Consider the following 24943-nt stretch of genomic DNA (forward strand, 5'->3'; position numbering starts at 1 on the left):
GGACAGGACAAGAGAAATAAAACAGGAGAGCTGGGGACAGTCAGCTTACTTTTGAGATTCAAGTCCTTGTTTTCACTTTTTGTAGAGGATCAGTTTCCATTGTTATCCTACAGGCATTTCCACTTTGTCTTCTTGTTTCCAACCACCATTAAAGTATATCATTGAGAGCTTAGCACAGAAACAGCCAGAGAGTAAAACATATATTTACCTTGCACTGGTTAAGGATGACAATGCCTGAGTTCTTGTAATTCTTCTTCTTTGCTTTGTACTTGGGGTTAATGCATTCCCATTGTACCTGTGAAAAACAGCAGTCACTCTTTGAAGGAAAATTTATGTACAAATGGAAATAATTAACAAAAATTGCACTGTCTGATTTCCACAGCTGACTAAATCATAACAAATAATGGTACACAGAGAGGAAGAAATGAAAACTATTAACTACGCAGAGAACGATCTTAATAGAAAAACGCCCAGGGCAAATATCAGTCTTTGCACATATACAGGTAGACATGGCACTGAAAAAGATACAGAGATTCATTTGTTGTCATCTTCCAGTCTTGTAGGTTCAGGTGTTACGTAAGCAAGATTGATGATCTTTTGAGATCATTAAAGAGGAGAAAAAAAGAGGAAACTTAACACTTAAGTGAAAATACTGGAGGGAGGAACCTAATGCATTGTATTAGCTACAAAACTGCAGGCACAGTAACACTGGGGTTTTGTATTAAACTCAAGACTGGAGAAATTCAGATCAGTGGTTTGTCTCGCTTTCTCTTGCAAGAGAGCAACAGTTTCTTCTGTAAGTCTGACAGCAAAATAAAAAGTTAAGAAAACCACTAAAAATTGCACAAAGATGCAGATAACTAATTACTGATACATTTGAAAATTATCCCTAAGAATATAATAAAATCCCTTTCTGAAAATTTTCTCATGGTTTTATTTACAAATAGTCAGTTTTACAGCAAAAGAATCCTACCTTGTTGCTGAAATACATTGTCTTGCTCTCATCATGACATCTCTTAGGTTCTTAATAATTTCCATTTCAAATGTTCTGCCTTCCTCTGGTTTCAGGTAGATTGACTAGGTTCAAGCTTTCAGACCCTCAACTCTAGTATCTACAATATTATTCATTTTTATCTGTAAAGTGTTTCTAAATATGGTTAATAGCATGACTTTTTTTCAGAGAGGTGTTTTTAAGCATGGGGAGAAAACGTGATGCTGGGTAACATAAAGAACAGAACTCCAAAAGGAACCAGGATGACCTATTATCTAAAAATCCCTATTATGACATTTTGAAATGAAACATATATATGTCTTAAGTGTTACAATGTTTTTCCTATAGTGAAAACCTTCTTAAGTGTTACAATACCTTGTCTATAATGAAGTTCACATGATATATCTTAGCAAAGTGTTTGAGCATGTAAAACTATTTTTACCTTATGAATAACCACAGCTATTTCACTGAGCTTCAAACCATTGCCTAACAGTAATTATTTGGATATCTCTGAAGTATTTCAGACTTAGAGATTTTGTCAAACATCAAAAAAAGGAAAGGCAAAATATATGGTTTTGGAGCAATATGAGACCATTTCTGCACAGGGGAGGAGGAATATTTTCGTCACTGTAAACTGGAGACAGGTGACAGAGTGAAGAATGGGAAAAGACAAAAAAACTGTTCCAACTGCAGGAAGCACATCTGCTTGCTCTCCCAGCTCAATTATTTGCTTTGTGAAACAAATTTTCCAACTGAGAAGACAGGCAGACACAGGGTCCCCATATTCAGGAAAAATCCTCCATAAATACTTTTCCTCTACTCAAGAGAAGCAGTCAGGCTTAAGAAATAAAAGCCCTTCTCTCCAAAGAAAGAGAGTACTCTGTGACACAGCACCCGAGTGCAATAAGCTCATATTTAGGACAGCAATATGACAGCAAGGCAGAAGCATTGCCCACTCACATCTTGATATGTTGCTGTCTGGCAAAATGGTTTAACACACATTTGTCTGCTGGAAGCATTCCTATAGAGAAATTGTGCTGTCTGTAAATTATAAATAAACTGTAATATATCAAATAGAAAATAAAAACAGGAGATGGGATTTGTGTTCCTCCCTTTGACACTGAAATACACTGGAGAGATCTCATTGCTTTCCCCTGAACATCCAAGGTGCACCTCCTTAATTTTAGCATCCTCCAACATGAATACTTGTTTAAACAAGACCTGACCTAAATGAAGCCATATACTATGCGCATAATTTCTCTCATTGGGAAAAGGATTATTTAAGCCTGAAAAACATTATGTTCATGTATGGGTATATGGACAAAGTTTACAATACCTAAGGACTAAACTGGCACAAAACATTATTTCAGGGGAGAAAAAATCTGTGCCTGTGTCCAACCTCTCAGGTTCCCTTTGCTAACTGTAAAATGCAATTATGAATGTTCCCCTATCTTGCAATGCATTTTGAGACATATGGATAACAATTCTGAGCAACTATCTAAAGCTCATTAAAATATTCTATGTGCAAGTCACTAACATCATTGACTGATAATAAAGCAAAGGGAAGAACAGATTGGAAAATTTCTAGAAAGTAAGAAAACAGAAAGAAAGAACAATTTTGCATCTATTAAATCTGTTGATGATCGTATAAAGAAGGGAAAATAATAGGAGAGGAGGGAGAAGACTGTATTACGTAAAACTCAATACTCACTTACCCACCAAGATCAATTCTGACCTTGGTAATTCCCACAGTTCAAGCTAAAGATGTCAGGAGCATCATTTGAAGGAAATTCCCTATACAGGTCTTATTATATCTCCAGCTTTTCTAATGAGAACAGAGTTCAGAATACAGCTCTAAGCAGGTAAGTAATATCGAGAAACAATTCTCAAATGTTTTGCTTGCACTGTGGGGCCAACCTCAATTTCCAGTCTGTTCCTACATTCCCAGTATTGATTTGGTATCTGACATTGTTTTTTATTGATTCATTTTTGCTCTTAAATTAAGTTTTCAGTTGAGAGGAAACTAATGCAAGAGTCTGCAATCTGACACTAATGGTAAACATTGTGAAGTTTGGATTCGTCATTCTAAAAGTCACTTAGCATTTCCTCCAAATGCCTGACAGCTCTAGGCTATGCAAGCTCTTTCCCTGTCAAACACAGTGAATCTGAAACAGAAAGCAACCTGGTTTTGACCTATTTCTTGTTAATTTAAGTAATGGTGCAAATGTTGGTAATGAAATCCCAAGACTATACTGTGTTGGTATTTCTTTTATACCCTGAAAGTTAAACCGCTATGGGGAGAATTTCTGAATATAAAACAAACTCCATTCAGCTATTCTTCAGAGTCAGTAAACTAATGCTGATACCTGGAAGGTTCTAATCCTCTTGTGTTTGTGATGACGAGACACAGATCCCTCAATGGGAGATGTTACTCTCTGCAGTGAAGGATGCTGCCTTTCTAAACATCCTTACTCCTTCTCTTACCAAATATTCCGAAGAGAAAGAAAAGCAAACAGTGCAAGCACCCATGCCACACACCAGCAAAGGGAAGTGGAGGTGACTAAATGAAGGCAAAAAAACCCCCCAAATTTGGCCACTATGTGTCCATCAATAGCACAAACTATTCAGAAAAAGAATTGAGAGTGTCAGGAGAATTTCATGTACCCTAAGGCAAGAAAAATGACAAAGAACAGTTGCTTTCTCTGGGACACTGTGCTGTGCTGCACACTTGGACACTGGGTAGTCAGACCTATGAGGAAAGGGCTAGAAAGCTGTGGTAAAGCTTGGGTTAGCATTGGCATGCTATCTTGCCTTCCCTGCAATTCTTTTGTTTCTCTCTTACTCCTTCCTGTATAGCTGCTACAAAAACTTGTATAGTTTGTAAATGACAAAGAAGGAACCACGGTTTAATGGACAGGGCAAAAAAACCCAATCGATGGGAGGCAGCATTATATCTCGTTTTGATGCCTCACGAAAAACAAGTCACTTTTTAGTGAACTGCATCACCTCCTGCCTGAAAGGCTAGTTCATTCCTGCCATCCCTCTAGGCAAGAGGAAAGGGTGGGTTTTCTTCCCTCTTTCTGTCCCAGAAATACATCCACCATGGGAGAAGAGCTGCTTTTAATCACTATCAGAGGTCTCCTCTGGAAACTTGTTATTGGTTGCCTCATCATAGGGATTTGGCAGGTGCCTGACATGGCTGCACCCTTCACTGAGGCCTCTGCTGCCCTGTCTGGGGCCATCAGCAGCTGCTGATATTGCAGACAGCCCTGGGTGAACTTGGCTGTCCCCTGATAAAACTAGGCATGGAATTGTCTGTTGGTGTCAATAAACTCCTTGACCCATTACCAAAGGCTTAAAGGTCTCACAGTTCTCTGAAGAGCTACCTGATGCAAAGGCCCTGAGTGAGGGTCATAGACAGTTACCTGGGCAAAGGGGGGAATCCAGTCCAGATCCCCTTGAGACACCATCCAATCTTGTGCACTTCAGCAGCTCTCCTCACCTCCCTAATAACACCCTGAACTTGTGGCAATGTCAGTGGATATGGTAAGTACAGCAAAGTTTCTTCCTCCTCTTTCCTTCTGTGTGTGTGCATATGCACACGCGTCCATTTTTTATGTAACGCAGGAACAGATTTTTCCCTTACATAACTCCCATGCTACATGGGAATCCAGGTGATTTCCCCCTTCCCCCCCGCACCCCCGGCCAAATCACTCTGGCTTTATTGCCTCCATTAAAAAAAAAATAAAAGGTGACCTTTTTTCTCACTAGTAGAGGATTTCTCCTTTCAACTATGATAAGCTTTAATAGTATTCACATTTTTATAATCTCAATCTTTTTCTCTTCTTGTTCAAATATTTTTGATAGATTAATATTAGAACACCTTATAAAACTGTCACTGTACACACATATTAAAATACATATATTATACATATATGTGGAAAAAATCCTAAGATACAATAAACTCAAAATATTTATTAGTATTTCATTACAAAATGTCACAGATAGGGATGGACTTACTCTTACTGGGCTTTCTTGTGTTAAGATTATGGTGAAGGAGTAAATAATGAATTTTGGAATGGTGGAAAGTGTTAACAGAATGTTTAGAAATCATAGAATCATCAGGGTTGGAAGAGACCAGCACCACTAAATTCACCACTAAACCCTCGTTTATGCAATGACTACTTCAGATGTGCCTTTCAACGAAAGGATGTCTTTGGCCAATTTTTATGGTAGTCAGTATGAAAATAGGCTAGGTGTCAGAATATAACTGTCTGTGACCAAAAGGTAATTTTTATGGAAGAGAAACACACACCAAGTTATTATCCTGAGCAGGTCCATGATCAGGAAGTCTTCTTAAAACAGTGTGAACGGATTTCATCTGTCCCACCAATGAAAGACCAGCCAGGTTTCCCAGAATTCAGGCCTTTCAGTCACAGAGAAGCAACTGACACTATGAAGGGCTCATAATTCAAGATTTGTGAATCTTATCCAAATCCTGCCATATTTAGAAAAGAAGTTCATAAACTACTTATGCCAGCCCTGATCAAAAGAAGCGATCAATCATCCAGATAAGGACACACAGTCCTTCCTGCTCCCAGCACACACTATGGTACTCCCACTCTTACTGCTTAACACATTTATGACAACTTGTGGTGCTGATACCAACCAATACAGAGGCTGCTGATGGGCAGAGAGGGAGAGCTGTGTCATTGGTGTAACCTCCTTTAACACTGCACAGATTTACAGCTGATGCTTAAGGAAAGTTCCTGGATCCCCTGTCAGTGATGAATGTTCTATTCTCTCCAGTTGCCTGGGAAAGTGAAAAACCCTAGTTGGCAATGACTAGGGTGTTTTGATTATCTTTTGATTATCTTTTAACAGAACTACAGCAAAGTACTCCAGCTGGCTGTAAAGTCTACTGCATAAAAGAAAATATAACCAGAAGAAGTTTCACTGTGTCTCCTTAGCAACTCAAACAGCGACATCTGGCCTGGGGTCTGCTCTTTACACTGGCTTCCACAGCATCTGAGATGAAATTTCACATTTTGGTCTTCATCTTTGACACTCACTGTTGTGATGCTATGTGAAAGAGTGCTTAATGCCGGGGGCTGAAGGATGTAGCTGGCAGTTTTATTCCTCTGACTGAAAGGAGTACTACCCGAAAAGCAATATTTTCTGATCTAAGGCTATGAAAAGGTCTCTTCTAGGACCAAAGAACTATGTCTAACCTACCAATTTCCTCACCCGTGTATAATTACATCTCCCTTATGTGGCCTTCCTTATCAGAAATACCTAGCAACACATCCACTTGAAGGCAAAAGACCTTCCTTCTCCTCTGTCATTCCCTCAATTTGCTTTATTCAAAGTAAATACTCCATTGCACATGCTTTTTCTTTATGGAGTCTAAAACTAAAGAAAAGTACTGACAAATGCTAATCACATTACTTAACGTTGCAGTAAGGTTGTTGACATAAACTATGTATGAAGATGTTTTTATGGGGTGCACAGATAATGGCATATATTGCCTTTAGCAGCAATAGTTCTTTCTGTAGAACAGAGAAAAATGAGATAGGATGAGGGAGGGACAGAGAGATAGAGAAAGGGACAGGGAAATTTTTTTCTGGATCCAGCCAAGTGACATGGCTTCCAACATGAATGACCTCTCCTGTAAAACACATGATCACTATATTTTTTCAGTAACATGTCATTTTCACCAGAATCTCCTCAAATTTCCTACTCCTAGTTCTTGCCTATCATGCTATTAGTGCTCATCAAAGTCTGCTTTCATCAAGTGCAAGAGCCATCTAGCATGGGCATGTATATTTTTGGGCCACTATTTATCAGCCACTTAAATGACTAATACTTACTATCTTATCCACTAAATCTTGGTTTCATCTAGAGTAGTCTATAAAACAAGGATTAGAAAAGAGAAGAAGGGAAACTGATGCTCACATTGGTGGCAATTGTGTCCCATGAGAACTAGCTATAACAACAGCATCAGGTTTTGCAGGTGCAAGAGCACAGAATAACTGCACAGTAACAACAGAATGAGAGGAACAAGGGAGAAATAATGGCACACCACCTTAGATGTGTGGAGGAAGACTGCAGTGTTGCAGGTGAAAGGCAACCTGCCAAATGGCAAATGGCAGGCCCTTAGCAAGACAAAGGTTCAAGAACTTAAAGCATAGTGTAACATTAAAACATTCCTGGGCAGCATTGCAGTGTCAACTTAGAACAAGAATTGACAAATGGCTGTATTAACTTCTTAGGCCTCTGAAAGAGTAATCATCCTTTTTGCTATATAGGGATGAAAAAACCACACTTTTTCCATCGTATTAAAGAATATATAGTTTATCCTTTGGAACCAGTGCCGGCACTCTGGACTACAAGTCTTTTGTCTTGGCCAACAAGTTGTCTCTTTGGGAAGGACCATTATGGTTTTTTGAAGACATTTACATTGAAAATACACACCCTTTACCACTCTCACACAGTCCCTTCCTCAGCCATCAGTATTTCTATACAAAATCAGAGTGTTGTCACATCACTGGCATTGTTAATGTTATTCATTCTGGGATTTGTTTACCTCTTTATCTCCATTCAAATTCTGTTTGGTTAAAGTTTTGATCCTCTGACTTAATTTGAGAGAGCAAAACAGGGTTTCATTTGCACTCAGGTTCTGTTCAGAAGTTATTTATAATGGAGTAATATATTACTGATATGTATCAGCAGTATTTAACACACGTGAGCAACATTTGCCAAACTTTAGTGTGTTTTAAGAACTTCAAAAGAAAACATCGAAAAGAATGTTTCTTGACATTTCTTCCCAATAAAAGTTTATTGACCTATGGCATAGCCTGACTGCTTAGCATTTATCAAACACCTTTTGACTCTGTGTTAGGTTTCTATTAACACATAAACAGAACCTTAATATAAAGCCCAAATAAAGCTTATTAGGCATTTGTGTCAGGTTTTGAGATCACTATGGAACAGTGAATACAAATTATCAGCAGATTCAATGTTTATAACTCCCCCTGAGAGAATTTATCAAAACTAACACCTTTAGAAGTAAGTAATAATAGAAAGTGACAGTTTCTGAAATTAGATATGCCAAATCATCTATCATATTCAATAATTACCATCAACTTCAGTTTCAAAAGATCAAGCTGACATAAAGAAGTGAAATTATTAATAAGTTAACAATTTCATTTTCCCTTAGGACTGTAAATCATGAAATATTTAGGAAACCAATTAGTTTCAACATGATGGGTTTAAGTTAAAGCTGGCAGAAATGAAGGCAGTACATGAGAAATGGAGAAAGATGGAGCATGGTCCTCATCCAGTAAAGGCCTTTGAGCCAGTAGAGAAATTCTTTGACTATCCAGACTGTTTTACCACAGCATCACAGCCCCTCATAGAAACAATATGCTTGGGCTCAAAGGAAATAAATCTTAGTGGAAAGAAATGCCTATAGAATGGGGACTAGAAAAAGACACTAAGTATTTCAGGTATGGAAATAAATACAGGAAAGACTGCTTTTTTGCATTTTCAGATTATCCAGGTAACAGTAAAACCTATGGGAGAGATCAATACAAAAATTAACTTTTGAGAGATGATTGAGGCAGTGTCTCCTGCATTATTACAGGACTGTCTGAGGAACACTGCTCTACAGAACTTACATATTGAGATTGCCTGAGTGGTTTCCACTTACCTGTCTTCCTTCCATAGCTCCTCGCATTTCCTTGAAAGTTGAGCTAAATTCTCCAATGAAGTCATGCTTTCCATTGGAATCCCAGTCCCAAACTATGCACTGGGAAAACAAATAGCAAAAGAACAAAAAAGGATGTTTTTCTTCAGACAGAAAAGAGGTTTTATTGAAAAATACTACAGGAGAAATTATGATATACACTGGGTGAAGTGTTTTATCTAAAGGGAAATCACAAGACATATTAAAACCATATTCTTGTCCTGATCAAAATAAAATGACAAGTGGAATCTCAACACAGATTGCTGTTCACAGTTATGTGTTATGGAGCTGGCCTAAGGAAAGTAAGGTCACATATTTCAGAAAGAAAGGATTTCTTGTCTAGATCTTTTTTGCTAGGTGTAAAAATACAGGATTATGTATATTTGCATGTTCATTGTCAAATGGTGTCCTGACTTACCTCATCGATGTACTTTACAAATATAAATTATTATAAAAAACCCTACTTGCTTTGGGCAAACAGTACTGTTCTCATTTTTACAGTCAGTGGAGGTGAGACAAGAGTTACAGAGATCATTTTCTGAAATGGTTTTGAAATTATACACATTAATGTTTGGTGCCCATATCTTGGCTGTTTTCCAGGGTTGCTCAACAGTGACTATACAAACCAAACATCACTGATACTCTCTCCTAAATTCATGCATAAAGATGAATATCTCAATGAGTTTGAGCTATGAGAATTTTATTTTACAGATTTTGCTAAATACAATTAACCTAGCAAAGACTGAAGCAAATAGCAATAACTACAGGCTTTGTTAAATTATAATTTTAAAACTGGTCCAAAGACAACAAAGGGGCTCAGAACAAAATCCCAAATTCAGCCTCATGTTCTCTCTAGATAAAGGTCACATAAGTTGCCTGAGTCAGGACGCCTTTACTGAAAACATCCTACTACAAAATCTCTCTTTTTTTTCTTTTTTTAATAGAAATGCCTCAAAGCCATCTGCACTGTCACATAAGGAGTGCACTGACATCTACCTATCAGATAGCTTTGAGGGTAACTTTGACTCCCTCGTGTGGGTCTGAGTCTTACAGATCTATGAGTGGGTGTGGGGTGAGAACCTGACTGACAGGAGTAGTAGAGGAGCTCCCTGCTGAGAAAGGCAGGAAATAAACAAAATTGGAGGTGGTGGGGCAGCAACAGTGGGATACCAGGCTTAAAACCAGTGGCTTTTACCAGACTGCTTTGTCTCAATGAGGCTCAGAGCTTTTGACCCAGCACTGATGGTCAGACAACACCAGAGGAAGAGCAAGATTTGCTCCTCAGACTCCTCAAGCCATTTGAAGTTTGCTTGGTCCAAAGGGGCCAGGGAAGGAAACTGAAATCATCAGATCTCAACTGGATTTTGAGTTTTAAACATTTCAAAAAAAGGAATTTATTGAAACAGACTTCTCTGTCCACCAGCTGTGCTTTCTAACTAGCCCAAATAATCCTGTCAAAGCTGGTATATGAGCACTATGGCCAATCCCTTTTGAGTGTAGGGGGAAAGACTCTGTAGAAAGCTTGAGACAGACAAAATGACTGAATTCTTTCAGTGAGAACAAATAGACAAAAAGTGTTTCAAGAGAAAGACCATCCAAAACAACCTAACATCCTCCCACCACAGCCATAAGTTAATAAATAGCCTCTTCCACATAAATGTTTGTCCATGTGAAGCCGTTGACTTAAGTATAGGTTGGAAGGTATTTGATCTCCACATCTAAGGCGATTACCTGAACTTATTACTCTGTTATGTGCCCAGACACCTTACTTATCTTTGTAGAAGTAAATAAGGTGGTGATTTCACTAAATTCACACCCACCATCCATGTTATTATTTAGGTTCCTTCTGTTTTGTAATGACTCTAGCTTTCCTTTGAACTTTCAACACTGTACCGTTTAGCCCCAGGAGGAGATTTTATTCTATACAAAGGGAAATTTTCTGATCCATACAGAAAATGTGTAGTAAGACTCTTTCCTTGTCTTAAGGAAAGAGTACCAGCATAACTCTTATTTCTGCAGACATTAATCAGCTGAAACAGTTCATGGGTCAGGCAAAGACCTGGCTCTTGAGCCCTCTGTTACTTTTCCATCCTGCCACCTGCAATTTTACTTGCTTTTTTCTTTATGGAGGGATCTCACACTAAAGAAAGTCTCTGGATTGAAATGTGAAAATATTCTGCTCTAAGACTTGGAGGTACTTTTTAGCAGCTTTGACATTGAAGGGGTGGGTGGAGGGTAAAGGGAAAACAGGAGCAGTTCTCATGCATGTTTACTTATAGACTAAATTTTACAGAAGAGTAATAAAATAAGAGTGGGTTTCTGGTTCTGATAGTGGTAATGCTTCCTGGAAAAAAACTAGACAGTAGTTTCAATGCTAACGGCCTTGGAGTATTCTTTATGATGAAATCTTCACTAATAATCCCTCTAGGCTTATTATCATCTGCAATTTTTAGATGAGCTAGTAACAACAAAAAAAAAAAATCCAAGAAAAAGTAATTTATTTATGAAAAAATCCCTGAAACTGTTTTTGTTTCACAGAGGTTGAAGCAGCTGCATTTTATTTTTCCGTGAAATTTCTTGCTAATATAAACTGGTCATCTTTTATTGAAATTACTTATAAATATTTCATGGAAAAATGGATTTCACAGATGAAGCATGACTTAAAATGACTTTTTTTTCTGTAACGGTTGCAAGAATTATTTAAGACCTAAAAGTAATACTAAGTAAAAAGATTTGTCAAAATGTCACAGTAAAATTGTTATAAATTTGCAAAAATTATAGTTTTAGTAATGCTTGCAACTTTTGAAAAAATGTTTTTGAAAAAACAGCTATTTCACAAACAAAAAAAAGAGAACCCTTATTATGAAATTTTCCAACCAGATTTACTTTTCAGGTTTGGTCTTTAAATTCAACTGGAGCATAAATACAAGAGCAGACTCAAGGTTATCAGAGACCTCCAGGAAAAGGAGGTACTTTGAAAATTTTCTATTAGAAACCCAACTCTTACGAAGAGGGAAAAGCTCTGAGTGCTCATTTGTGGTTAGAATTTTAAGTGGAGATGAGCAAAGTTAAATTACATATAAAATGTCCACTCAACAGGGATCCAACTGCTTTCTCTTTCAAGCTAGAGGTTTTCTAACTTTAGTTTTCAGAAAGCCAGATGGTACTCTAATCTTCATATTGGCTTCATGGAAAAGGCTAACAATTACAGTATTATCTTAGTGACATTTGCTCAATTACAGCTAAGGAAGAAAAGGGATTTCTGCAAGTACATCCATTACGACTTCTTTTTTTTTCCCAGAGTTTCACATCTGGCCATAGAAATTAACTATTACTGTCTGAAAAACATTAGGTACACAGTAATGATTCTGCTTTTCAAAGGTATATCAAAAGTATTTCTAAAACATAAATACTGGGGTCTAGACATTTTTATAAAACCACACTCAGACAGACAAAATAGGCAGGGAAGGATCTTTGCAAATAATCCAGAATCAGGTAGAGACCAGAGGTGATAACCAAAGTATTACTTCCCTATGAAATACTTTAAAGTGGTTTTGTCTGTTTGGTTGGTTTTGTCTTTTTTTTTTGGTTGGTTTTTTTTTTGGAAGGCCCCATTTACTCTTTAAATCAAATCCTCCATAATGTAAACCATCCTTTATCTTTAAGCAAACCTTAATGTGTTCTTTAGGTCTGTACTCTTAGAGGTTGCTTAAGCAGATGATTAACAGTATACCTACACTCTATTAAAAGTCTCATTAATTTAAGGAGGCTTTCCATACATTTAATTTTAAATACTGGTAAATCAGTGTTCAGATAACTGGTGAAAGAATTCAGACTCCTACTTATTGGTTACGAGCTCAAATACAGGCAATAAAAACTGCTACTAATGCTGCACGGTGATGGAATAGCACTGACTGGAACGATGAAGAACATCTTTCACCCCTGCATGATTCTACCTTCCCCCCCAAAATTCCTGCTGACTGCAGGGAGAGGGAGTACTCCTTCAGGCCCTCTCAAGGAAAGGTGCTATGCCTGACAGAGCCAACCAGCAGATCCAGTTAAGATGTCATCAGAGGATCACTTCTGAGTATCCACATCACCATTTCTTCAGCTTTTCTTGTTAACACCACAAAATGAAAGATTTCCTTTCCTGGCTGAAAGCAAACCTTTCACTGGAAAAAGGAGGGAGAAAGGTCCATTTTAAAAACAAAAAGATATTTCAGGTGGATGCAGGTGCAAATTTTCCCTGATTTTATTTCAATTTTTTCACCAAGATTAGATTTTGCCAGTACTCTCACTACAAAGGGCATCCAAGAAAAATTGCAGAGGCACTAGAGCTATAACAGCACAGGCCTCTCGGCTGATTTTCATAATGCTTCCCAGAAGATGACAGATAGATTAATCTTGCTACCTATGAGTGAGCAAAAAACTCACTTGCGCAATTTCTGATTTTAGTTATATTTCACAAAAATATAACCTGAACCATACTCCAGTTCCAGCCAATCCTGATTGATCATCTGTTCAGTGATGTGATGATGCCAAGATAAGAAATAAACCAATTTCTCTATCCAGTATCTCCCATGGACTGAGGCAGTTTTCCTGTTTTATAATTCAACAGCAAAAAAAGTATTGCTACCTATCATATGATCCAAACTCAACTATAATTTTTTCAAATTTTTATTTCTGTGAGAAATTAAAAGACGTAGAGACTAGAAATTGGTGTGCCAAGTCTCAGTATAAGAGCCAGCAAAATTCTAGCACAGTTGTCATAAAATAATTTTTCCCATAGTCACCATCCTATTTAGCTTTAACCACCAAGAGAACTAAGTAATATAAAAGACTGGCTACTTTAAGTATGCATTTTTGTATGGGTGTCTGCAGGTTATTTTCCCTATATACCTTCAGAGAAATACTTCAAGTGATTTGTCCCTATTAGGTTTTCACGATGAGAGAACTATTCCGTGCAGCACCTTTGGGCATAGCTAATAGCGAAACTTGGAACTTAACCTTGCAATTTATGAGCCAGCCCAAAACATGCTCTGAAGGTTAGTTTTTAAAAGACAGTCTTTGACTAAATCGTGTCAAGAGGCAGCTGACAGCCAGACCATGGAAATGTACTTCTTGAAAACAATCCATTTAAGTTTGCCTCAGCTGACCAGACACTGCAGATTACTGCATGCACAAAGCCAGTAAAAAAATAGAAATTTCACAGTCTTGCCAGCCTGAGTTTCTCCAGCTCTGTGTTTGCTCAAAGTACAACTATGAAAGGTTAGTATGGCATGTGCTGGTACTACCTTGCCACCTAGCTGGAGAGGGAGAAGTAGATAGATAGCTCTCCTGACAATTTAAGAGCTTCGTTAACTTAAAATATCTCACTAACTTGTGACCAAAAGATACTGGCTTGGTTGGGAGAGAAAACCAAATCCTTGGTCCACTCTCCAGCTGCTCCATGCTAGCAAAAGTGCCAGAAAGGCAGCAGCCTTGAGGAGCCAGAGTCAAATCCCTTGAACAGGAGGCTCCCTACTCTGATCTGGCTCTAATCCAGGTGAGATCCTAGTTCATTTGTTGCATTAAAAAGGAGATTTTACTCTGTGTTGCTCAGCATGAATCCCCTGACACCCAATAAGGAGTGGAAGGGGTACCTTTCAAGGAAGAGAACTATCTTTGTCCATTAATTACCTCTAGTCCCTAGGTAGGTGTTGGGGAGGAGTACTGACCACGAGTGGCTTAAATTCTGAGCAGAAACTGTTTTGGATGGTTTTTCCTTGCATTTTCTTGAACAAGATACCTTGTGGCAAGGCAAGAAGGGGCATGCTCGTTGTTGGACTTAAATTTATTACATTACAGCTCAGTCAGTCATAAAATTCTTACCAATTAACTCTGAACAATAATAACATCAGAATAATTTTTATAGGTAGAGTTTAAATGACACTTACTATGTCTCTAAGAAACGAAGTCTTGAGGCAAATGTTGGTGACCTGTTCTACTTCTAGTATCACTCTGAGCTGCAGCTGGTATGAGGTGGCAAAAGGTTAAAACCAGAAATCTTTCTTTGGTTCATCCTCTAGGATCAGTGAAAACTTAAAAAAAGCAAACAAAGAAAAAAACCAAACCACCCCGTAACAGAAAACCACACCAAATTTAAAAAAAACCAGAGGAGGTGAAAAAAAAATCCCAGAAAAGAAATTTATTTTATCATTAAAGTGATTTTTCTGGAACAGTCTGTCTCTCATCAGGGTAATTATTACTTGATAATGAAGAAAATATCCTGCTGTACCTCCCTAAAGTATATGTACCCTAGTTGAAGTACTTCAAAGAATGTCTTTTTATAGGAAAGCCTTTATCCACTACTTACCCATTCTCTCCACTTGGGTATCAAGAAAAGTATGCAAAACCTTCACTATAAAAGATAAATACTTCAAGTTATTGTGTTTCTGTAATCATGATGTTCCAAAGCCAAATTCTACTTTATAAACATCACAGTACAGAAATTTGGTCTTTTCTGATGTGTATGAAATTCTTCACTCTTTTTTTCATCCAGCTGGTTATCAGAGTTTTCTGTTTTCAGTAGTTGTTCTTCTCCAAAAAGTGAAAACAAACTTTTTATGTCTCGTTGCAGATTTTCTCTGAAGTTGGCCTCCAGTGAGAACAGAGTGAAGCAGCTGAAATGAACCAATGTTTCTTGCAAGGCTCTCACTGGTTGAAGTAAATTCTTCTTCAGAGTACTGTAGATAACATATTTGAACTTTTTCTTCTCAGAGAGATTAACTCAGTTCTCCAAACTAGACTACTCAAAAACCCCTGAACTAATGGAGGAGAAACAGCTCATACCCTACGCTATTAGGCTATGTGCAGCTTCTGTGAAGCCAAAGTAGAAGCAACTTTCAAGGTTTTTTTCTTGACTGCAGAGCTACATTCTTTTTGAAAACCACATCTGTGCTGCTGAATTGGAATAGACTGACACCAGTTCAGCAGCACAGCTGAGTTTGCTCCTTAAACATTAGGTGAAACACAGGCTCTGTTGCAGGCAAAGAGACTTTTCATGTGAACTTCAACAAGTGCCAGGATTTCACTAATAGCTTTGTACCTCCTGTACACAGATGGTGGCAACTGATATGTTAAAAGTTGATAGGGTTGTATTGTCCTCAGATCCTCTGCCTGTTGAAGGAGACTCAAGATAGATATGCTTCCTCTTGAGTAATGGCAAGTGATTCAGCATTCCTTTCGACATGCTGCAGTAATTATAGTAGCCAAGATAGTCAAAACACAAAGAAAATAATCTGCCTGTGAATCTAAACACAAGGGAAATTTGATTTTAAAATTATCTGCCTGGAGAGAAGAGTGAAAGGAAGGAGAATTCTTATTTTTTTCCAAAAAGGGGCAGGTCCTCTAATTCAAGATCAAAATGAGTGAGTAATTTTTATTGACAGCTCTGATTTGACGCCAGCCTCAGACTGTTTCAGTTCTTGACAAGTGACAACAGGGACCATTTACAGAACCACTTTCACCAAACCAGTCTCTCTGCACCACTGACGGAGATGCCACTGATGCTGCTACACCAGCAGTGGCTCAGCAACAACAAGAATCCTCACAGTTGGGTGTTGCCCCTTCTTGACAGCTCACAGCTTGCAAGAATCATCAGGGTCATTTCAAAACCAATTATTTAAAACCACAGCTTGTTGATTACCCTTATTTGTATTACAAGGATGCCTAGGAGCCTCAAACACAGATCTTTCAGTGCTGACAAGTGAAGCCCACATATATATTCCTCTGAAACAGAGAAACATGCTATAATAAGTTACATCATGTGAGGGAAAACTTATAACTGGATTTTCAATGACTCTCTAGGTTTTTCATGGCAAAAACATAAACTTCTACTTTACAGTCACAGTCAGGTTTAGGTAACAACATCCTCAGTTTATATAGGTTCAGCATGGATGTGAATGCAGACTTCAATTGCTGCACTGGCCTAAAATAGTGGTCTTTGTAGTTGTAATGCATGCCTACAAATTTAATATAAACTACACTTTCTTTATGTTTAAAGAATAAAACATAATAACAGCATTTTTTTTTCTTTCTCATTCAAAACACTCCTACTAACTTAATATGCAACACAGAAATGGGCCAAGTTTTTAGTGTACTGCTTGTGGTCGTAAAGATTTGGTTGTCCAACAAATGAGAGAGCAGGCTGGAGCATTTTTAAAGTACATATAAAACGGTGAATTTACATCTCAATCAATGAGATCCAAGTTTTTGAGAATGTCTTTGGTTTCACAGTCTATAACATAATGCACAGCTTTTTTCACATATGATATGACAAACCAATAGCAAAATATAGTAACAGCAAAAACTTTTGCAAAGACTACCTTAAGGCTCCTGTTGTGAGGTTATCAATATGCCTCTGCTAGTTTTCTCCATGAGTATACCTCCTTTTAGTTCACAGTATGTTCTATCTCTATGCAATAAAATAAGTCTTCCAAAACTTTTGCAAGAGGTGATAAACTAGCGTACTGACCCAGTAGTGCCTCCTGTCATTAGATGTATCTGAGATTTCTGCTCATCTAAGTAACTCACAATTCCCTTCATAGCAAAAAAAGGCATTGCTCATTGGCAGGCCTCTCTGGTGTAACTATTTGAGAAGCTGCAAGCACAGCAGTGAAATTTAGCATAACTCATGGGTGGGTATCAAAAAGCTCTCAGACAGAACAAGACTCTATCCAGTTCCCACTATCTACTTTCAGTTCCTAAAAAAAGCTCAGGATAGCTTTATCTTGCACTCTGAAAGTCAGCAGATAAAAATCAGCCATTGCCTTGTCTGTCAGTCAGGAAAGGAAAATGATGATACTTGGCAGAAAGAGTACAGAATGCTCTTCCCTACCAGAGCAGCATGAATCTGTCCCCAAACACCAGTTGTAATAATGATGAGTGTTTATACAAAGTAGCTGATTACACTATTCTTTCTGTTGTCAATCAGTGGGGGAGTTAATTATACGTCTCTTGGATATCATTTCAAAAGAATGACCTGGCAACCAGCACCAGGTTTAATGGCCCTGGTCACTCTATTCAGTGAATGGTAACACAACATAAAAAGTAGTGAAGATGGATCTTCCCAGTTATGGATAATTTCTAAAACTAATATCAGCAGAGGTTTCAAACATAAAAAGTTTTTAGTATCAAGCAGACAAGAAATCAATTAAGAAACATGAAGCAATTGTAAATGTTTATTAAAATAATATTCTAAACCACATTTCCTATGGAAAATGAAGAAATATAAGTAGAGACAGCACATAGGCCATTATAACGGAAATGGCTAAACTAATGTAGGAGGGTCAATGCTAAAGGTTAAACCTAAGCTTAATTTAAGGGTAAAGGTCTGAGAATAAAGGTCATAGTTCCTTATCTCATAATCACATATTCAATTTTTTAAATCCTTGTGAAATTTCTACTGAATACTTTGCACTTGTTATTAGCAGTCATTGCTGAGTGAAAAAGGCCTCATTTCTGGGCTGTGTTGTTTGTTTGTCTATATTCTGGGCTTCAGTCAGTGTTTTCACTGTTGCTTCAGGGTAAACCCTCCATATATCTCCTCTCAATCAGTGCACAGATTACATACATAGAAACAAAACCTCCAGCTTTTTTCAACACTGCTTTTAGTTTTCTGGACAGAGTTTTAATTTATCTCCTATAATGTGTTCAGTGTTGAATTCATCTCCCGTATGGACACTGAAAGCAATCTCCATGAAGGATCTAAAACCTTGCACTGCCACAAGTTCCCGTGCCAACATATCATTGAAGATTTCCAATAGAGAGTTAAATTCAGATCATGACATGGTGTCTGGATATTTCAAAAAATATGACATATCAGCTAAACGGAAGATATTTTCCTGTTTCTTGGGAGCTCCCAAACCTGCTAAAACTGTGAAACAGCAACACTGCTGACAGATGCCATATTTTTTATGCAACTGCTTAAATCTTTGTGGGTTATTTTGCACATGTACGGTAACCTAGTTTCTGGTTTTTGTTCTTGTACTGAGTAGAAAATAAAACTTTCACAGAATACCTTAACTACCTGTTTAAATCTATAAAGAATTCTTTTCCTATTTGTACTCCCATTGTATCCATTCAAGTGTTTAATAAACATTTAATAAACCCAGAATTATGAGTTCTTAGTAACTGCTGTATATTTTCCAGGTTTATCTCTTTCTGTAACAATGGATTTGGCACTTTGTAGAAGCAAGAATGTTGTATGCTGAGGTGGAAACCTGAGGGTGAGATCACTAGAAAAGCTGGCACATGAACGGGGAGCTCTTGCATTTGCCAATCAGGCTTGTGTCCAACATCTCAGGAAGAAAGAGACTGGAAACCCAAGGTGCTCAGCATCCCAGTTACCCTAGATGACTAGCAAACCTGAATGAATGTATGGGCATATATAAATACAGCAGTCTCTTCTGAAGGAATACTCGGGAACATAAAGGCAGCAGCATGGAAAGAAAGGAGAAAAACTCGCAAAAAATTTGCTGTGGAAAATACAACCACTGAGGTTACCACATGGGTGAAATGATCTGGAAATCAGATGAAAGCTTAAACCTAATGAGGTAGTTGAGTGCTTTGCTGTAGCACCTAGGGAGAACAATTGTAGCATATTATAATTCTATATTAGTGAAACGATACAGAATTGATTTCTAAAATATAGAATACATAGTATACACATATTATATAATTATAATAATTATATAATATAATTATAATATTATATATTTATAATACATTCTCACAATTAAAATAGTATCTTAATTTTGCTTTATATGAATCATTCCCTGCTTCTTTAGTAAGGAAACATGATGTTGTGCAAACATTGACTCATAAGGGAACTCAGCTGCATATACTGGAACTAAAAGAAGGAATCTGACAGCTTTCTGTGAGTGTAACAGTAAGAGACAAATAGTCTGCTGCACACAGAAAAGTAGTTGCCTTAAATCACTATTATGATTTTATTTTGCCAAATATACAAAGTAAAGCATGTGCAAGCAGTAATGTATTTCATTAATTTTGTCTCCTTCTCTCCTCTAAACCATCTAAAAAATGTTGTTTTTCTGAAATTATATATTTATTCTGAAGAGTTGCTGTGCTTATCCTGTTCCTCACTTGAGAGCAATTTATTGTGACTTAAGTGAAGGTTCAAAGTTTGGTACTAAGCAACCTCAACAAAATTCTGACATATGCCCAACACAGCAAAATTAAGAGCCAAAACGCCCAGAATCAGTGGTGAGAAGCCCAACATTAAGATTTTCAGGAAAGAAATTCCTATTGAAATTCTGTTTCTTGGCATGTTTTCCAGCAACAATAAGAGGTAATGTTATTTAATATCAGGTTGATCTTTGGGATTTCTCTGGTTCCATTGAATGATCAAATTTCTACGACATACTTGGCAGTTTTGAAAACAATACTGCATCCAACCACCTTTCTTTCCTGCAAAATAAGCAAATAAAGGTCAATGCCAAGAACAGACACTGACACATGGCTATCATTAGTGCCATATGAATGAAGTGCCACAGATACACCTTCACTCTAGCCCAAAGAGACAAGATTTTAGCAGAAGATACTAGTGAAGGCAGACACTCTGAGCTGGACTGTGCCTGGCACTGACTTTATTTGAGTGAATCCTTAGGTGACAGGGTTACAGGGTGGGTTTTTCAGTACAGGGACGATCCTCTATATTCAAGATGGGATCGAAGCTCGCTACAAAAATTTTCCGCTGCAACTCCAAGTGCTGCTGCTGCATCTGTGATGTGCCAGAATACTTCTTCAAAGGACAAGAGAGCTGACCCTGTTTACTGGCCTGATTCCAGCACAAGCAATTAAATTTCTACCATCTCAACAACCCCTGCAGTTCAGACTGGCACAGTGTTATTTGCTGCTTCCTGCCCTGAAGTGTCGCAGAGCATTTATGCCTGCTCTTGAAGAGTTGCCACAGTTCGCCTCCAGAGTTGGCTGCCTAACAGCAGCGGGTGAAGCCTTGCTCACATGCAAGACTTTGCAATTACAGTGTTGAAGGCAATTAAGAGCTAAGACCTTCACTGCTTATCGTTCCACCATAAGCTCTCACCAGCTGAAAAAAACCTAGGTCCAGCTCTTTTTTGTTTTTGAAGATGACTAAGATGTGAAGAGCAACTTAAAATACTTACACTTCCCTGGCATAACAGCATAAAAGGATAAAATGAAAATATTTTTACATATCTGCCCTTTTTCTGTTTCCTTCTCTGCACTTCAAATCAGTTTTCAGGGTGTACAGGAGCAATGCGAATAAATGGAAGAAAATGGCCGATTGCATGAGAAATTTCTGTAAAAATAAACCCCATATATTTCAGTATGCCTGCTCTCAAGTTACAACTACCCACTGACACAGCTCAGACCAAAGAATACAAGAAAAATAGTATGGTTACCATACTGGAGTATTTTATAGCATATAAACCTAGCAAACAGTTTTGGAAAAAAGCATCAATGTCTGTTACCACTGGGTTTAGGAGAGGGCTCATGTGTTCTGAGAATGAAAACAAATGCAGCATTTTGGAAAAAAGGGAACTTCCATAAAGAGTAGAGTTATCACTCTAAAAACAGACTTTCAATAGCTCATCTGTGTTTGTACTCCAAATAAATGGTAGGAAGTAACAGTACTCAGGTACTTAAGTATCTTCTCTGAATATGCAATCAGGTGCCTTAGATTGCATAAATGACCAAAATTATGCCAAAAATAACTGAAGGTGAAAAAAAGAGGTCTGGCTAAACTGATCTGATAATTCATTCCCTAATGTTAACATTTTGTCAGATTAATGTGCAATTTCCTTTGCGTTCAGGAAAATCATGTAGGTGCGGACATTCTTTCACTACTCTGCTAGGTGAATTACGAAGCTGTCATTAAAATAATTACCGATGGAAGAAGAATCAAACATTCAATTTAATGTAATTATAAACCCTATTTCCTATTAATGTGGGTGATTTATCTCACTTCTATTAAAGGAAGTAGAGTAAAACACGTGCGTGTATCAATACGCTAGCTATTAAACAATGATAACCTACCAGCAAAAAAGAGACCCTACACAGAGAAGCATATTCAAGCAGAAGAAAGTGGTTATTCTGCCTGGTCAGCAAATATTTTCTGAAGACTACCCACGAAGAAAAATAATTGAAAAAAGATCCAAGACAAAAGTTAATCCTATGAAACAACTGCAACTGGAACTAACAGGATTTTCTGATATCTCCCGTATTTCATCATGTTCCCTCTCCCAGGTTCCCAAACCACATGATATGTTTGCACATTGACTCTGTATAGGTCGCCACTTTTTATAAATATATTTTCATGCATTTATGTAAAGCACAAATGTATCTATCTTTAAGAACTGTGAAAAGGAGGTGGAAGAAAAAGCTCTGAAAAAACATGTCAAAATCCACATTTTAAAAATAATAATAATAAAGAATTCATAGCAGAATATTTGGGAGTTGGACATCCTTCAGCACAATGAAACAGATTTCCTTATAAAAGAGTAGAAGAGAAAACCCCATCAGACAGATAAGAAAGACATAAGAAAACTACATTAATAAGTTAATAATTGTGATTTTACTGTGCTAATAAAAAGAAAAAATCTCTCAGGTTCAAACACATTTTACAGCATATGAGCTTTCTTTATTTGTGATATGTACACAGGGATTGACATTTGCGATGAAGTGTCTTAGCAGGTTCCAGAGCACCTGGTATCATAAAGAGTTACAGCGAATAATGTGTCTGAGCTTTATTGGATACTCCTGATAAGTCGCCAGGGCAAAGATTTTTGTTACAGTGACTTCATTTTCAAGAAAAATAGTGAGAAATTTAAGGTCTTATTACAGCAACTAAAATAAAGTATCTCTTCTTAAAACATAGTGACTTCTACAAAGAACTGATTATTGTTATTATTCCCATTTCTGTGTTCAGTGTTTTATTACTGAGAACCACATTATCTGAAACCACTTGTATAAGGCTTTGGACTGCAGGTGGCACCATCATGTCATTATGAAATGAAACAACATTATTCCTGAGACAAGTAGGCAGAACAGACGAGTCTAACCTACTTAATGAAGTACTCTATGAATATAAAGTATGCAATCTAATACTAGTCATATATATATAGGAAAAACAATTCTCTCTCAGGTAATGATTAGGAGGTATTATTTGATGCAAACTGTCAACATTAGCTGAAGTAAATGCATCTGTATAATTTGCACCAATGTCCCATTGACCTTCAATGGTCTTTGGATGGGGCTCTCAGAAGAACATCTGAGGGGAAAAAAACCCTGCATTCATAATAGAACTTAGAAATTAGATTCTTGGGAGTTTCAAACCACCACAGCTGGTCAGGAGTAAAGCAATGCCGTTAATTCTGCTATGCTTTGGGATGAAACGAAGAGTAGATATAATGGTGAAAAAATCAAGCTGTGATATTTTCAGGAATGTTACTGAAATGACAACGTTGCTTACATGCTACTGAAGAAATTGTATAAATACTATATTCACAAATACTCCTTTACAAAAGCAGTAAGCAGTGTACCAGGAACCCACCTCCCACACCACTCCCATCCTCCTAAGAGCTGACTCTATCCTGTGTACAGATAACAAGAAGTTTGTGGTGGATCTGGCAGGAACAGGAGGCTGGCTTCGCAGAGCTACTTGGAAAGTGAGGGAACTTGTAACAACCATTTACCTTATTTTGTGCTATGATATATGTGAAAAATACATTGCACCTGTGTCTAAATCAAAATCACCCAGTTTTTCTCTGCCTTTCACAGGTATACACAGAAATATTTCCAATTTGTGATGACTCTGCCGTGTACAGAAACATCGATTCCCACGAGAGTTCTGTGGAGCACTAAAAAAGAGGTACCTCTTGCCAGCAAGGAGACAAGCAAGGTGTATAGCCCACAAAAGCATTCACTTCTACTAGGTGTGCACCATCATGTCAGCAATCAGCTTCATTGTCCTTCAGGCTTCTGCAGTACCATCAGGAAGAGTCAACCTCCCTGTAAGCTAGTCCCTACCTACCAGTTTCATTAATTATTCCAAAGCCACATAAACTGTTCCTGGGAGACCTCCTTTGGATGCAGGAAAAATATTTTTGCTCAGCAAAAATAGTTAATAGTCAAGACACTAAGGTGAGGCTGAGTAGTCAGTGGGGATTCACAAGTGGAAAGATGAAATCCAGGGTAGAATCTCTCAGGAAATAAAGACAAATAGGTAAATAACAAGTTATATGAAAAGGCCTGAGAGTACTCAAGGCTCAGAGAAATCTGTATTCCAGACAATTTAATCATATAGGATAGAATTTTCTTCACTATTTGTCATACACTTTGCTTTCTGACTGCCCACAGAGTAGTGTTAGGCTTAATTCCAGTAGTGTATGAAGAGCTGGCATGGTCCTTAATGGAGATTCAAATCACTGAAAATGGATCTCAGACTTGAAAATGGATTTGCTCATTTTGAAGTCATAATTTCATTTTAGTATTGCACCATGCAAGTGTGAGCTGAAATAAACTATGGCATTTGCAGAAAGATGTCAACTTGTTACACATCATTAAATTCTCTCAATTGTACTGCTGCATTCAGTTGGAAAATACATGTACAAAATGCTTCATACTCTGAAAATGACCTGTATGTACCTAAGCACAACATTCAGAGTCTGAAACTCCTAGAAAAATTTTGGGCCAGGAGGTAACTTTGGTGGTTTATTTTTTCACCCATCTGTTAAAAGGAGGTAACAATAATCAGGCTGGCTAACTACTTTTTACATTTTTTTTTCCATTTTCTATTTTTTTTGAATGAAGAGGTCACCAAGCAGGAGATGTTGCTCCTCTTAAAGGGATTAATTTTTATTAAGCCTTGTTGGCTCCTCATACTATATTTCAAATCCTATCCTTAGTGAACAGCCTGGCTATCCTGCATATCTCCAAGATCCTTCCGGATAGACCTGTCCTGGATAGCATTTGTAAATAAGAAATCTTTTACTAATGAGAGCATGAGAAAAATGTTTTCCTCTCCCTGGAGATTTTTCAGGATTTCGTAAGACTCCCTTCTGTATCAGAACAAATCTGAGACTGTTCATATTTCTCTTAGGGACTGAAGAAACGAATAGAAAATAGTGTTCCTGCCTGCCCTGTGGATAAGGGCCTTTTTCATT

General features: G+C 37.5%; 1 protein-coding gene across 3 annotated transcripts in view; it reads right to left on the minus strand.

Annotated features, from left to right (window-relative positions):
- The window catches only part of CPNE4 (copine 4), a 226791-nt gene that overhangs the window by 43874 nt on the left and 157974 nt on the right, over positions 1 to 24943 (minus strand). For all 3 annotated transcript variants that reach the window (XM_027659449.1, XM_027659448.1, XM_027659447.1), the window contains exons 8-9: positions 8703 to 8801; positions 209 to 295 (exon numbers count right to left, since the gene is read on the minus strand). In XM_027659449.1, the coding sequence (XP_027515250.1) occupies positions 209 to 295; positions 8703 to 8801 (186 nt within the window). The remainder of the gene's footprint in view (positions 1 to 208; positions 296 to 8702; positions 8802 to 24943) is intronic.

Source organism: Corapipo altera, unplaced genomic scaffold (assembly GCF_003945725.1).
Source record: "Corapipo altera isolate COAL_440 unplaced genomic scaffold, ASM394572v1 44b, whole genome shotgun sequence".
In the NCBI taxonomy this organism is placed as follows: domain Eukaryota; kingdom Metazoa; phylum Chordata; class Aves; order Passeriformes; family Pipridae; genus Corapipo; species Corapipo altera.